The sequence below is a fragment of the Helicoverpa armigera genome, chromosome 20 (assembly GCF_030705265.1).
Source record: "Helicoverpa armigera isolate CAAS_96S chromosome 20, ASM3070526v1, whole genome shotgun sequence".
Classification (NCBI taxonomy): Eukaryota; Metazoa; Arthropoda; class Insecta; order Lepidoptera; family Noctuidae; genus Helicoverpa; species Helicoverpa armigera.
The window spans coordinates 3,190,790-3,205,329 of NC_087139.1; the positions used below are offsets into that span (position 1 = coordinate 3,190,790).

Genomic DNA, 14,540 nt, shown 5'->3' on the forward strand with positions numbered 1-14,540 from the left:
CGAGTGCCAAAAAACACGACGCCGGCCGCCATAACGCGCCGCAAATTAAAATCAAAAACTATGTCTAAACTTCAATAAACTTCTTAAACAAGTCAACAACCCCTGCAGGGAGTTACTGGGCGCCCATCAAACCATAAAAAGCATGTGTACAAGTGATCTGTGTACTGTGTGAGTGGATCAAGTTGCAGCAACCGGCGGAATTGTGTGAGTACCTACTGATTCCTATTTCCCATCGGTCCTGTGTGCAGCTTTCCATAAACCTCTCACAGAAAATCTCGTCCAGACTTACAACCTGGATAGATCTGTAAAAACCCTAATGGTCTAGGGCTTACGGTCAACGAAGCGCCGTTCAAGTCACACCACCTAGAACAACACGCTTATGTAAATATCGTGGTTAAAGTTCAATAGGTACTAGACTTTTCTTTCTAACAAGTCCAAACAGCTATGACACTATGTTAACATCATGAAATTCCACGTTTTATCTTCCGGCTCCATCATCAAATTAGTTCGACAGTACTACATACATATAGTATATTGTATTGTCATCAGAAGTACAGACAGTTGCCAATTTTCGTGATCCCTACGATCCTTGGAAGATGGTATTGTACAACATTAGTTTCCTTTTACGCCACCAGATGTCACTGTACAATTCACGCTCGTTTCTCTATCGCGGTGTTAAGATTCTCCGCGATTGAATGACCCTCCCCGGTCACTTTAGTTCGGTATCGCTTCTCGGCCTTTTGGCTAAGATCAAAGTGTAGTATCTGTTCTTTTCAGCTTAATATCTGAAAGTTCCCTCACTGAGGGACCAGTATATTAAACTGATTTTTGTAAACTGACGGGATGTTCGGGGCTCGCTCCACTCCCGTCACGGGTCGGCCCGGCATTGCAGTGCCGCCGGGATCGGCCCACATAAATACTCTATAAATCAGTGCTTCTTCAAATGTTAACTTGAAAGTCTAAGTTGTGAAAACAAACATAAGCTTTAACAAACCTATTCTAAAAGAAAAATGAAACGTAACTTTCTGTCACTATTCAATTAAATCACGCAGATTTGGAACTAGGTTTTTGCAGTGCCGCCGGGATCGGCCCACATATTACTATGAAAATCGTTGACACTGATACCTAGTAATTTGAAGGGAGAACGTCATCCTAGCAGACTTTCTAACCATCTATTTGAAAATAGTCTTTTATTTATTGAAATATCTTTTTCCTTTAGATAGCCTTGATAATTTGTGAAAACTGTATTTTACTTAACAATTTGTTAAGTTAGACATAGAACATAACAGAAAATAACAATTAAACACTCATGTTAATTACATGGTACATTAAAACTTACTAATGTTACAGTGTTTTTACCCCATAGTACCTACCTAATAAAACACACTGTCGTATGTACATCAACAACATCACGGGAACTGAACAGTGTCTTTTACACATAGTGAATATAGTTAATGCATAACAGACTTCTTAGACAACAAGAAGCATTCTTCATTAAAATTGTTACACCAACCTGGCACATGTCTTGCACTATTTTCCTAACAATGAAAACTGTTAAGTTTCTTGTCGATTTCGGAAATATTCAAAGTTTTGTATAAACTATTTTTTATATGAAATTATCTAACGTTTAACTTTTTGTGGTAAGAAAAATTGATAGGTACTCCAACTCATAAGCACAATAGGAAAATGTACCTAGTTAAGAAAATAAATAAGGAGGTAGTTTAGTTAAAAACACGCTTTCGTCGATGTCGTGGTCAAAGTTCTACCATATTAATGTATTCTGATGATGAAGTACATATAGTTGCGAATTTTAGTGATCCTTACGATCCTTGGAAGATGGTGTTGTACAACTTTTACGCCACCAGATGTCACTGTTCAATTCACGCTCGTTTCTGAATCGCGGTGTTAAGATTCTCCGCGATCGAATGACCCTCCCCGGTCATTTTAGTTCAGTATCGCTTCTCGGCCTTTTGGCTAAGATCAAAGTGTAGTATCTGTTCTTTTCAGCTTAATATCTGAAAGTTCCCTCACTGAGGGACCAGTATATTAAACTGATTTTTGTAAACTGACGGGATGTTCGGGGCTCGCTCCACTCCCGTCACGGGTCGGCCCGGCATTGCAGTGCCGCCGGGATCGGCCCACATAATACTCTAACAATCGTTGCGTCTTAAAGTTTTAGTTTAGTATTGTTTCGAGTCGTGAAAACAAACATTAGCTTTAACAAACAGATTTGGAACTATGGTTTTTCCTCATAACATTATACAAAACACTGTCCATCAAATGTTATGGGAAGTGCACACTGCACAATGTCTTTTTACATAATTACGTATTAACAAAACAAATATTGGTATTCCTCATTAAAATAGTAACACGTACCTGGGAATATTCTATTTTCCAAACGATGAAAACTATAAAAAAATCATTTAAAATCTAACTCAGAACTCTAAGGACCACTAAAATCATCAATACCTACAATTAACTTCGTTATTCGGTACAAAATGAACTAACATCAACCCTAATTGTATCATACAATGCTAATTTTATTCAAGTTGTTTCCATCCAATTGGGTTCCAATGAACCCCTGTATCTTGAGACTTATCAAATATTCAAATTAACCCTAATTTGTCGCTAAGCGCTTAGGACAGCGACTTTTGAGCTGATTACGGGTATTTAGCACCTAAAGGGACCTAAGTAATAAGTCTGAAGTAGCTACTCGATTCTTTATAGACTTCTGACAAATGTGTGGGGCTACTTTAAGTGTAATGGGGGAATGATTTGCAATTAAGATCTTCACTTTTTTGTCGATATCAAAAAGAAGGGCTTTGAAGATTGGCTGAAGTGCTTTTCGAAAAGGCTTCTTTGACCGTAGAATAGATTGGTTAATTGCCTAAGTAAATATTTCAAGATCTTTTCGAAAACTCAGTGCTGTCAATAAAATTAAAGTAATCCATTTTTAGCACGCCCTCTAGCGGTATTCGACGGAACTATCAGGTACTTACTCGTAAAAAAAAACGTGACAAATATAACTAACACCTTCGATTATAATTATGTCATATAATCAAAGAACTCAAAATCAAAATCTTTTTATTTCACATAGGCCTTTGCAGGCATATATGATACGTCACATTAGTTGCACGGTTCCAAAAAGTTGGTCTCATGGAGAAGAGCCGGCAAGAAACTCCATAGACACTCTTTTTAAAAAGTAATATAGTCACAGTACAAACAGTCTATTACATAACAATAGTAAGCTCACAGACTTATACAATGCAAGAAAGTTAAACTGTAAATCTATACAATGCAAAGGGAGAAGAAAAAGTCGTTTAATTGCCAGGGAAGCACTAACACATCCAATCCAAGACGGCCCTTGTTCCAGGAGATTTTGCTTTAATTTTTCTAAATAGTAGTGATGTAAATGCATGCAAATGAAATCAATAAACACTTGCACATTATTTGAATTAGGCAGGAGAGAGAAATGAAACACTATTGCTTTTTATGACATTATAAAAAACTAATAATTTTATTTACAAGAAGATAAGTTTGCTTTAATTTTATTTTCTTGTGGCCAAAGTTTTCCCTTAAGTCTAAGGTGATTCGGAGGTTCCTTTAAAAAACTACATTGGTTATAATCATAAACTAATCACAATCTTTTAATGTAAAGGACAATGGGCAGATTGGTATACCCCACCAATAGCAATGTCATATATATCATTGGATAGGCCTTTTTATGTAGAACAACATTTACTATGACAACTTTGCTGAAATGTTTGTCCGTTCTGAGATATAGATCAAAAACTGTGCAAAAGTTAGAACTAAGTAATCTATTGATAACTCAAGTTTTTAAAGGAAAATCTAAGTACTACCAATTGTAAGTCTTGTAAGTGCTACCTGGTGTGCCCGTTAGGGTCCATAATTGTTAATATTATGTAGCATTTCAACCTTTTATTGTATCAACTGGATTTTGGGTGTAATGAGAAACCGCACCAATAGCAAAGTCATATATATCGTTGGATAGGTCTTTTTAATTGGAACAATATTTACTATAACATCTTTGTTCTATTGTTTGTCCGTTCTGAGATATAGATCAAAAACTGTGCTAAAGTTAGAACAAAGTAATCTATTCATAACTCAAGTTTTGAAAAGAAAATCTAAGTACTACCAAGTGTAAGTCTTGTAAGAACTACCTGCTGTGCCCGTTAGGGTCCATAATTGTTACTATTATGTAGCACCAGCGGTTTCACCCGCATCCAGTGGGAACCTCTGCACGAACCCGGATAAAAAGTAGCCTATAGCCTTCCTCGATAAATGGGCTATCTAACACTGAAAGAATTGTTCAAATCGGACCAGTAGTTCTTGAGATTAGCGCGTTCAAACAAACAAACTCTTCAGCTTTATAATATTAGTATATGTAGATTTTAACCTTTTATTGTACCAACTGGATATTGGGCGTAGTGAGAAACCGCACCAATAGGAAAGTCATATATATCGTTGAATAGGTCTTTTTAGCTGGAACAACATTTACTATTACAGCTTTGTTCTATTGTTTGTCCGTTCTGAGATATAGATTTTCCTTTAAAAACTTGAGTTATCAATAGATTACTTAGTTCTAACTTTTGCACAGTTTTTGATCTATATCTCAGAACGGACAAACATTTCAGCAAAGCTGTCATAGTAAATATTGTTCTACATAAAAAGGCCTATTCAATTGTATATATGACATTCCTATTGGTGGGGTATACCAGATCCTATATATTTGTGCCCATTGTCCTTTGATAGATCGCAAATTCAATTTCTTTGAAACGAATTGTTTTGGTCCATGAATACAAATATAATTTTATAAACCTTACTGGATACATTAACATGGTCATTTACAATAATACACAGTGTTAAAGTTAGTGGAATTTCATACAAAAACATTATATTTGTAAAAAGTTTACAAAAGTACAGCTAGAACGACTTCACATACCTAGGCTTATTTCAGTACATTTAAATATTACAGAAATACAGATATCAATATACTCTGGCACTATAAATTAAAATTAAACTATTTACAGTCCAACGATCAACTGCTTTTAATCGCTTTATCCTGTAGTTCCCCGATACCAAACAACATCAACTTTATATGGGCTTTTGTCTCTGCAGCTTTCATTTGCAATTCCTTAGCCTTACTCTCAAACGCCTTTATTCTCACATCCAAGTACTTATTAGCTTCATCTACAGTAAACTCTAAATGATGATTAAGCCCAATATTCATCAACATTTTTGATGTATCAACCACAGACGCTTCCATGAAAAAGTTACAGCCAAGATTCACTTGAGTTTTGAAGCCATTTGGATGTATTTCTTTATCTGTGATCACCTTTAGTGTATGTTTCTGTTGAATTAAGTCGGCAATTTCAGCGTTAACTTGCTGAAGTCGCAATTCTAGGTTTCGCAGGTCTTCTTTGAGAACGTCGTTGATGAAATTCTCGTATTTAAGGATTGTTTCTTCTATATTTGGGTTAGACATCGTGAGATATTCCGATTGATGATTTATACGGTGTTTGTTGATGTTACAACTTTTCAGTATTTACATACTTAACCTCAAATTATGTTTTTACGTTCAAGAGTAAATACCTCAGCAATAATATGTCTTGCACTATTGTTATGTAAACTGTAGCAGAGTTAATTACTTTTCTAGTTATTTATACTTATTTACCCGGTAAATTCACCGTAGCAAATAGTTTTGACAGCGATAACAATCGGATAGAAGTGTGTATTTGTAAGGCACGTTACAGGACTGTGTCTTACTTCAATTGTTTTTTTTTTACTTTTAAAGTTTAAAATTCCTGAATTTTGAGGCATTTAATAATTAGTTTATCTTGAAAAGATACAAAAATTAATAATGCATAGCATACTAACTACGTTTTTTTAGAGTGAAGGTTAAGTAAATGTGACAAGCAATCCTTATAAATGCTTATTTCATATATTAAAACAGCGCCATCTACAAAAAATCGGTTGAATCATTTACAAAGCCGTCTAGCGAAAACATATTAAACCATTCATGTCGCGTCATGTGTTAGTGAGTGTGACTCAAGATGTTTGCCAGGTAATCCACAAGATGGCGCTATAATATCCGTCTAAATTGAAAACTGTGGAAACTCCTGAAATCTGTATTGGTTCGTGATGCTCGTTATAGGTGATCTTCACACTGCCCCGCATCACGCTGCATCTTGCGTGTCGACGCACCTACGCGCGTTCTTGCGGGAGTGCAGATCTGCATCATCGTGCGGGTTTTTCACGCACTCACGCGCGTAGGTGCGTTTATTAGATTGAGGTGATCTTCACACTGCCCCGCATCACGCTGCATCTTGCGTGTCGACGCACCTACGCGCGTTCCTGCTTGAGTGCAGATCTGCACCATCGTGCGGGTTTTTCGCGCACTCACGCGCGTAGGTGCGTTTTGTAAATTCACGCACGGCGGCTTCCATTTTCAAATATACACGTCACGCCCATTCAAAATCACGCGCGGCAATGCGGATTCAGTGTGCCATACCTTGCGTCTCGCCCCGCACCTACGCGCGGGGGTGCGTGTTTCTCCGCATGTATGTGCGTGATCCGCATGAACGCGCATGGATGCATTTTCAGTGTGTTGGACTATGCGTGTTTTCCATACAAACGGAGATATTTCCATACAACGGAAAAAAACGCATCCACGCACTACGCTGCATCATGCGGGGCAGTGTGATAATCGCCTCACGCACGGCGGCTTCCATTTTCAAATATACACGTCACGCCCATTCAAAATCACGCGCGTCACTGCGGGATCAGTGTGCCATACCTTGCGTCTTGCCCCGCACCTACGCGCGGGGGTGCGTGTTTCTCCGCATGTATGTGCGTGATCCGCATGAACGCGCGTGGATGCATTTTCAGTGTGTTGGACTATGCGTGTTTTCCATACAAACGGAGATATTTCCATACAACGGAAAAAAACGCATCCACGCACTACGCTGCATCATGCGGGGCAGTGTGATAATCGCCATAATTTTTATATCTTTCGTTCATCTTAAACCTAAGGTGATCTTCACACTGCCCCGCATCACGCTGCATCTTGCGTGTCGACGCACCTACGCGCGTTCCTGCGGGAGTGCAGATCTGCATCATCGTGCGGGTTTTTCGCGCACTGACGCGCGTAGGTGCGTTTTGTAGATTCACGCACGGCGGCTTCCATTTTCAAATATACACGTCAGGCCCATTCAAAATCACGCGCGTCACTGCGGGATTCAGTGTGCCATACCTTGCGTCTCGCCCCGCACCTACGCGCGGGGGTGCGTGTTTCTCCGCATGTATGTGCGTGATCCGCATGAACGCGCGTGGATGCATTTTCAGTGTGTTGGACTATGCGTGTTTTCCATACAAACGGAGATATTTCCATACAACGGAAAAAAACGCATCCACGCACTATGCTGCATCATGCGGGGCAGTGTGATAATCGCCTAATAGAAAACGTTACGTGTTGTTTTGTTGGATATTACGTACTTGCCTTGCTTATAAGAATTAAAAAGGTACGAATGACAAATTATTCTATCCTTATATAAGATATTCTAATATGATTCCTGTAGATCAGTTACTGTTAAGCAGTCTCTTTTTATTAAATGTTGAGCTATTTGAAAATAGTTTTGGAGGAAGACAAAGGATAATAGGAAAATAATAAATCAAACAAAATACGTAACGATTATGGAAATCGTTTATTTGACAAGAAATAGTTTAAATATCACTTTTCACATTAGAAAACCAGCTAAATTGCAGAAATATTTTATATTTCAGAATGTATTGATATTTATTTTAAATAAGATGACACAATATAGGGTGGTTTTAGTCAGAAATGCTCACTGAGGATAAAACATTAGTGGGTAGTATCAATTAAAATAAATGTTTTTTTTTTTTTTTGCAATGTCGATCGGATGTCTGAATTCGTATTTCCTCATTCACTATAACATACTTGATCTTGATAAATGAAAAATACCAATGAATAAACTAAACTGTTTACTCACTTTTTAACTTATAGCATTTTTACCACTCAGTCAGCATTTTCTGACCAAAACACAAAAGTTTTAATACAATAAAGACGCTTCCAGACAAATGACAACGACTTAATAAATAAAAAATAATTATTGTACAAAAATGGGAATTTCAATCAAGTTCACATGTGCAGTCTTTGTAACACATAATTCTGTTAGTTATAAAATTTATTACGGATGATGAATATTATTGATAAAAAACTATTCTTGCCACTTCAACGTCAGCAAAAATACTTTCTGATCAGTATTTTAGAGTTTAGAGTATCCATTTTTTATGCAGAACAGAAAAGTCCTAAGTGTCTAAATGTACTGTAATGCTTAAATTAACATTAACTTAATTAATATTCAACTAATATTAATACAAATATCTAACAATCCTCTTGTAGGCTTTTATTGGTTTTAGAAACGTATTTTTGTAAGTGGTTATTTGTTTAATTTAGAAACTGCAAATGTGAACGAGGTTTACATAGTACAACCGGTTATTTGAGAAAATTAATTCAGGCTTCAACAATCAAATAATTATGCGACTTAACTTGGGCTGTTTATCGACACTTAAAAAAAAGAATTATTATTAAAAAAACAAAATACCCGACTGCACACTAAAAAAAGAGTAAAACAAGCCCCACAATAATATTTAATTTATAAATATTGATGGAAAGCATCGCAGGCGGGGACCAACAGAGGCTTATTTATAGTCATTTCGGTTGTGCACCATTTAGCAGAATTTTCGATGGTGGCGGTCAAGGTGGTCCCCGCCTGCGATGCTTTCCATCAATATTTATAAATTAAATATTATTGTGGGGCTTGTTTTACTCTTTTAGTGTGCAGTCGGGTATTTTGTTTTTAATAATAATTCTTTTATTTATAACTTTTAGCTGTTTTATTTAACGAAAATGTTGTAGATGTAGAAGACTATGTATATGTAAGTACCATTTTAAATTATTTCGACGACATTTGGCTTTAGATTACGAGTGATGTTACTCCGCAACATAAATTTACCGCCAATCTGGACTGTTGGTAGTGAAGAAGAAAAAGAATTAGGTGAGTCATTACTGCTGAAGACCGTCAACGACGTGTGCCCTTATGCGTGTGCCCGCATTCGGGCTGTATACTCGAGCATATCCCCCTCCGCACCGCGCCGCGCGCCGCATGCCAGGCCACGCCCTATCTTTTTGCTTGCTAACGCATGAGTTGCTTTGCGTTGACGCAGAATTAACATGTTCCCGTGGGAATTTTGAGAAAAAACGTATCCTATATTAATTATTACTCCCGTGATTGAAATGAATCTAATGATACCGCATACATATTTTTTTAAAGGGAAATTTAGAAAAAATATCCCGTGGGACTTTTAGGATAAAATGTATCCTATGACACTCCCGTAATCAAGACGAATCTAACGATACCTCATACATCAAAATCCATCAAGCCGTTTAGGCTACAGGAGGTCACAAAGGAACAGACATACATACATACATACATACATACATACTTACATACACTCGAAAAACATTACCCTCCTTCTTTGGCAGTCGGGTAATTACCGCGAGCTCGCCGCGCGTCTGACGTAGTTCGTCTGAGCATACCTTAACCTTCTCAAACAACTGGCTGCTCAATAAAACATAAAATATGAATCAAACATTTCCGCAATAGATGTCGCCACTACCGATACGACCCTTAACCACCTCCTCCTTACTTCAATGTCCTTAAACCTAGCTTAATTATTTAAATCATTAATTTAATTTTTGTTAGCTACTCTAGTGTGATGGACTGTCGCTTATTATAAATGTGCAGTTACTGACTTCTTACTACAATACAAAGGAGAAAAGATATTTATCGTTATTTTAGGAAGATTGTGACATAAGCACCAGATATTACGGACGATTGGGACTTTAGGTACTTACGCTCTTTTTACAATTATCCTCATCAACGAAAGAAGCTAGACTTTAAGAACTTTGGCTTTTTTAAATATATTTGCGTAAAGTTAGAAAATCTACTTTTTTAATTTGTCACTACTTAAAATCTTAGTGGACTCGCGAATTGGACAAAAGTTACAAAGATATTTTATTTTTCTTAGGTTACAATTTATTTGATTATCACAAAAATTGTGATGCCTCGATTCGATGGGCGGAAGTTTAACATTTAAACGTTTAAATCTAAACGTTACAACAATTATCATAAATAAGTAATGTCAATGTTAAAACTAGACTTAATAATTACAAGATCTTAAAATTTACTAGGATCCATTCACAATTTACAACTACAATTAGAATAGGGTACAATTATTTCAGTTCTTACTGTGCTATTAACAAAAAAACTTCACATTTTTACTATTTATACGATTATTCAGAGAATTTATAACAGTTTAGGTAACCACTCCGCGATCGGAGATATTAAGTAGTAGGTACCTAATTAACAACTAAATAATATTCCGACAATATAATATATTTACAAAATATTTACACAATGACGTAAGTGCGACGCAGTTAGCTATATTGAATATTCAAGTTGTATATAACATTATATATTTCTTGAAAGCAATCATTTAGGGTAGGTACTACCTATAGTAATGCCTGAAAAAATCATTTACTATGTGACGGTAGGATTTTAAAGGACGATATAATATGGTACGGTTTAATTTATATTTTTTGGACGTATTACTTTTATGAAAACTAAAATGATATTCTGTATGAATAAAATAACGGTTAAGAGACATAAACTCTCATACTAAAAAGCAAAGTAAAAAAATATTCGAAGTATTAATTTAATCTGTTCTGAACTTGACTAGCCACCATTTAATATCAAAATATAAAATACAACATCATGTATAAATCTTTTTTAATTAAATGATAATTCGCTACAGAATCTAACTTACAACGTAAACGCAGGTTAGTAGTGTATGGCCAAAGAAACATTTTATCGATATTAAAATAACTTCATAATTTTTACAGTACAAAAAAAACTTTGTTTTAATTCTAACAGCAAACTTTTGGTCAACTACACAAAATTTTTATAAAAAATCGAATAGGTACGTAAAAAAATATCATTAAAAATATCAATGGATGTCTTTGAGATCATAACCAATTCAAAATTTAGTAAATATCACATTTTGACCGAACTTACGCGAATACATTTGTTTTAAATAGGATGGAATGAATAAAGTTAACATTAGAACATATCTTAAAAGATTTTTAAATCACTGTCAGATAAAATATAAAAGAATATCGTCCTGTATATGAAATATCAAAATATGCGACGTACAGATTTTTAAAAATAAAATATTTATCGATAGACTTGCTGGTAAGAAGTACCAACACTAGTTATGTCCTATTAATGTACAAATCTATCAATAAATAATTTATTCATTCGGATAAAACATACTGTACAATAGATGCCACCAAAAAGCTCGTAGGCCTTTTGTTATATTTTCCAAAGGGTAAAAAGTGTCCTAATATAAAAGTGTGCGCAATGACCACAAAAAAATAAAATACGTAGATTAGTTTTCAGTTTTTTTGGGTTCTCATGTAGGTATCTGTCTCAACGGAAGTAATATCGAATAACTATGGACTGACCGTTTTTTGGTACGGTTGACAGTTTTGACATTCAATACCTTGACAGTAGTGGCATTTTATGTAATGCCATTTTCCCTCGAAAATTGACAGCTGTCAACTGCATAAAGAATTCGGTGCCACTGGGTTATCTCAATGTACGATGAAGCGACAAACATTGCGATTTGTAGACACAAATTCAAACGGGTAGCGTAAGAATCTTCAACTGTTTTTTAAACCGTGGATTTCTATAACTTATATATTACTATTTCTATAATTCTACGATTAGAGATTGAATTTTAACACTAGCTCCATGGTATGTCAAATTTCAATCTTTGTAAATGAAATCCACTGTAAATGATGAAGCCATATTGATGATTATTGTAGACGCAAATTCAATCTGAGATTGTTTAGATTTCTGTCTTTTAAATAAATAAATTACTAAGGACCAATTTCTTCAATGATACGGCGTATACAAGTACTGTACTTTATATATCTTATATTCTGTAACTTGTAAGAGCTAGGGGCGGCGCTTGAAGCCCCGCCCGGCGCCTGCGTACTTTCATAGTTGTGTATTATATCTGTATCTAGCACATTAATATGGTTACGACTTTACGTCTAAGCCCATTTTATGGCTGCACAACTAGCCCAGTATGAAGCTAGTCCAGTACTATCCGATAGTAATTTACTGACATCTTATTTAGGTATATGTATTTTTACAGACTTTGAAAGATGTTTTTCGTATCAGGTTTTTACTATTAAACTGACGGAACTATTGTCGTTTAAAAATGTAATCTTAGACAAGTAATAGACAAGGGACCAAAAAGTTACGTTTGGTTTTTTAAGACGCGCATAAAAGGACCAATTTTTTGATGATATCGAAAAAAACTGCTGAGCGTATAAAATGATGTTACGGTGCCCATGGTCAGTTTTGCATAATAAATGGCCTTGGTTTAAAAACGATAATGCATCTCATCCGTTCGTATATCGGTAAAACCGTCGAAATAATGGCTTATATTAATTAAAATAATCTTATTTGGACATGACAAATCGATGACACGCCTTTGGCATGAATAAAGGAGCAACAACCATACATTTTTGCGTCGTTGTTTTTGCGTCACCTCTCAAAGTCATTTAGCTATAAATTGACGCCTTTAAACTTAAAAAAGAAACAACTGAACATGTGTTAAAAATGAATATTGCAACTACATATTTTGCCTGCAACATTGATATCGTTCTGTTTTTTCAACCCCAGGTAGATACGCTATCGTTCTCTATAATTTGTGTCTACAAATTGCGGCGCCATAAAATAGACAATTGCTGAATGATTAACTTCCAATACTGTCGTATTATCAAGACTATCTGATTTCAACGTATCAAAGGACCAGGTGATTGAAATGTTAGCGTTCAGATACAAAGTAAAGCGCACACAGGTTTCATGTTAATGATAGGACAGACAGACATACAGTTGATAACATCGTATGATTCTTAATTACAAGGTGTAGTAAAAAAATAAACATGTCTATGGATTGTGAATGTCAACGCACCGATATGTGAATGTAACCTCCTTACTCTATAATTTACAGGGCATAGACAATTTAATTTTTTTACTGTCATTGATGAACTGCGTTTTGGGTGACGAAAGAGGTCGTATTGCCATCTCAAGTTGTTGGAGGTTTTCAAGATGTCCAAGTTCGGAGTTTTGACATTGATACAGGCGCATGGTAGGTCCACGTTTTCTTTCGAAATAAGACGTTTCACTTACAAAATAAATGGTTACCATATATAGTGTTTGACAGTTCCATTGACGAAAAAAATCACTGGTGAACTCAGAAACAGTCATTACTCGAGACACATCCTTATCCAGGGCAAATCACATGTCAGTGCGCAAAAATAGTCTTACAACAACATAACATAAGGTACATTTTCGTGTGGGTGTAACTTAACAGATCTAGCACTAGGTGTCCTGGAATATACACAGAGTCCCCACAATGGCGCGAGCTTACGAGGAGCTGGCGCCGTCGCCCGCCGCTGACGTCGACGTGGAAGTCGACGCGGGGGCCGGGGGCTCTTGCGCCGCCTGGAAACAAAACAACAAAATATTAGTCGTGTCACCCGAAGGACGATATATACTGGACAAAGGCCTGCCCCAAGGTACGCCAAAGAGCTCGCTCTTCACTCTTCACCAATGATTATGTTCATTGTTAACAAGAAGTAGTATATTTTAGGATCTTGAGAATTCTTAAGAAAATCTGACGCATACTTTGGAAAACTTTCAAGAACCATATGTCCAGCGATTATAAAATTAATCAGCATTAATTTACTAGAAACCTTTGCAAGTAGAAAGGAAACATACAGTAAAATAATAACTATGGTCGTAAAATATCAATTAATTCTCGAACTCGCGGTAAAACTGTTGCCTTGTAATAAGATTTATGATTTAATTAGCAAATTATAATAATCGCGCGAAAACTAGCAATTTTACTGTGTTTATCGCTTAACTTTGGCATTTAATTTTTAATCAATTGATCTTGGATGAGATAAAATAAAAATGCTTGGACGGCGTATTTTAGACTTTCATGTCTTGTGAATAGGGATGAAATTCAAATATTCGATACGAAATAAGTACTAGTCGGGACTGGTAATTTATCTACTTACTGACAAATTGAAGGTTTATCTTTTACTTGATACCCTCACCAGCTAGCCTTTTCGAGCGACTACCTCTGATCTCTCGTCGGACGTCTAACCCACCTATTACAAGAGCCCGATACCCCTCGGTAAGACTGGTTGTCATCCTAGCATCTGATTATCCGTAACGACTACCAAAGTTGTAAATTACTTCTCAGCACGAGTTTGGTGTCCACCATATTATTATTTAATGAATTTAAATGACAGTAATCAAGGGTTAAATACCAATTATAAGACTCCTTGCGTATCT

The 14,540-nt window shown here is 36.0% G+C and overlaps 2 protein-coding genes and 2 non-coding genes across 5 annotated transcripts in view; 2 read left to right on the forward strand and 2 right to left on the reverse strand.

The window, feature by feature from the left end:
• Positions 1-724: 724 nt before the first annotated feature.
• Positions 725-917, forward strand: LOC126056297 (U2 spliceosomal RNA). Its single transcript, XR_007511978.2, has one exon. It is a non-coding gene; the product is annotated as a U2 spliceosomal RNA (small nuclear RNA).
• Positions 918-1,954: 1,037 nt separating this feature from the next.
• Positions 1,955-2,147, forward strand: LOC126056298 (U2 spliceosomal RNA). The gene has a single exon (XR_007511979.1). It is a non-coding gene; the product is annotated as a U2 spliceosomal RNA (small nuclear RNA).
• Positions 2,148-5,059: 2,912 nt separating this feature from the next.
• Uxt (Uxt prefoldin-like subunit) lies at positions 5,060-5,506 on the reverse strand. The gene has a single exon (XM_064039856.1). It carries the CDS (start codon positions 5,504-5,506, stop codon positions 5,060-5,062), a length of 447 nt encoding a protein of 148 aa, XP_063895926.1.
• Positions 5,507-12,372: 6,866 nt separating this feature from the next.
• The window catches only part of LOC110377458 (protein doublesex), a 143,430-nt gene continuing 141,262 nt past the window's right edge, over positions 12,373-14,540 (reverse strand). Inside the window, exon 6 of one of the 2 annotated variants that reach the window (XM_049848454.2) lies at positions 12,373-13,682. In XM_049848454.2, the coding sequence (XP_049704411.2) occupies positions 13,483-13,682 (200 nt within the window). In that variant the 3' untranslated portion in view covers positions 12,373-13,482. The remainder of the gene's footprint in view (positions 13,683-14,540) is intronic. The other variant, XM_049848451.2, reaches the window with a different exon arrangement.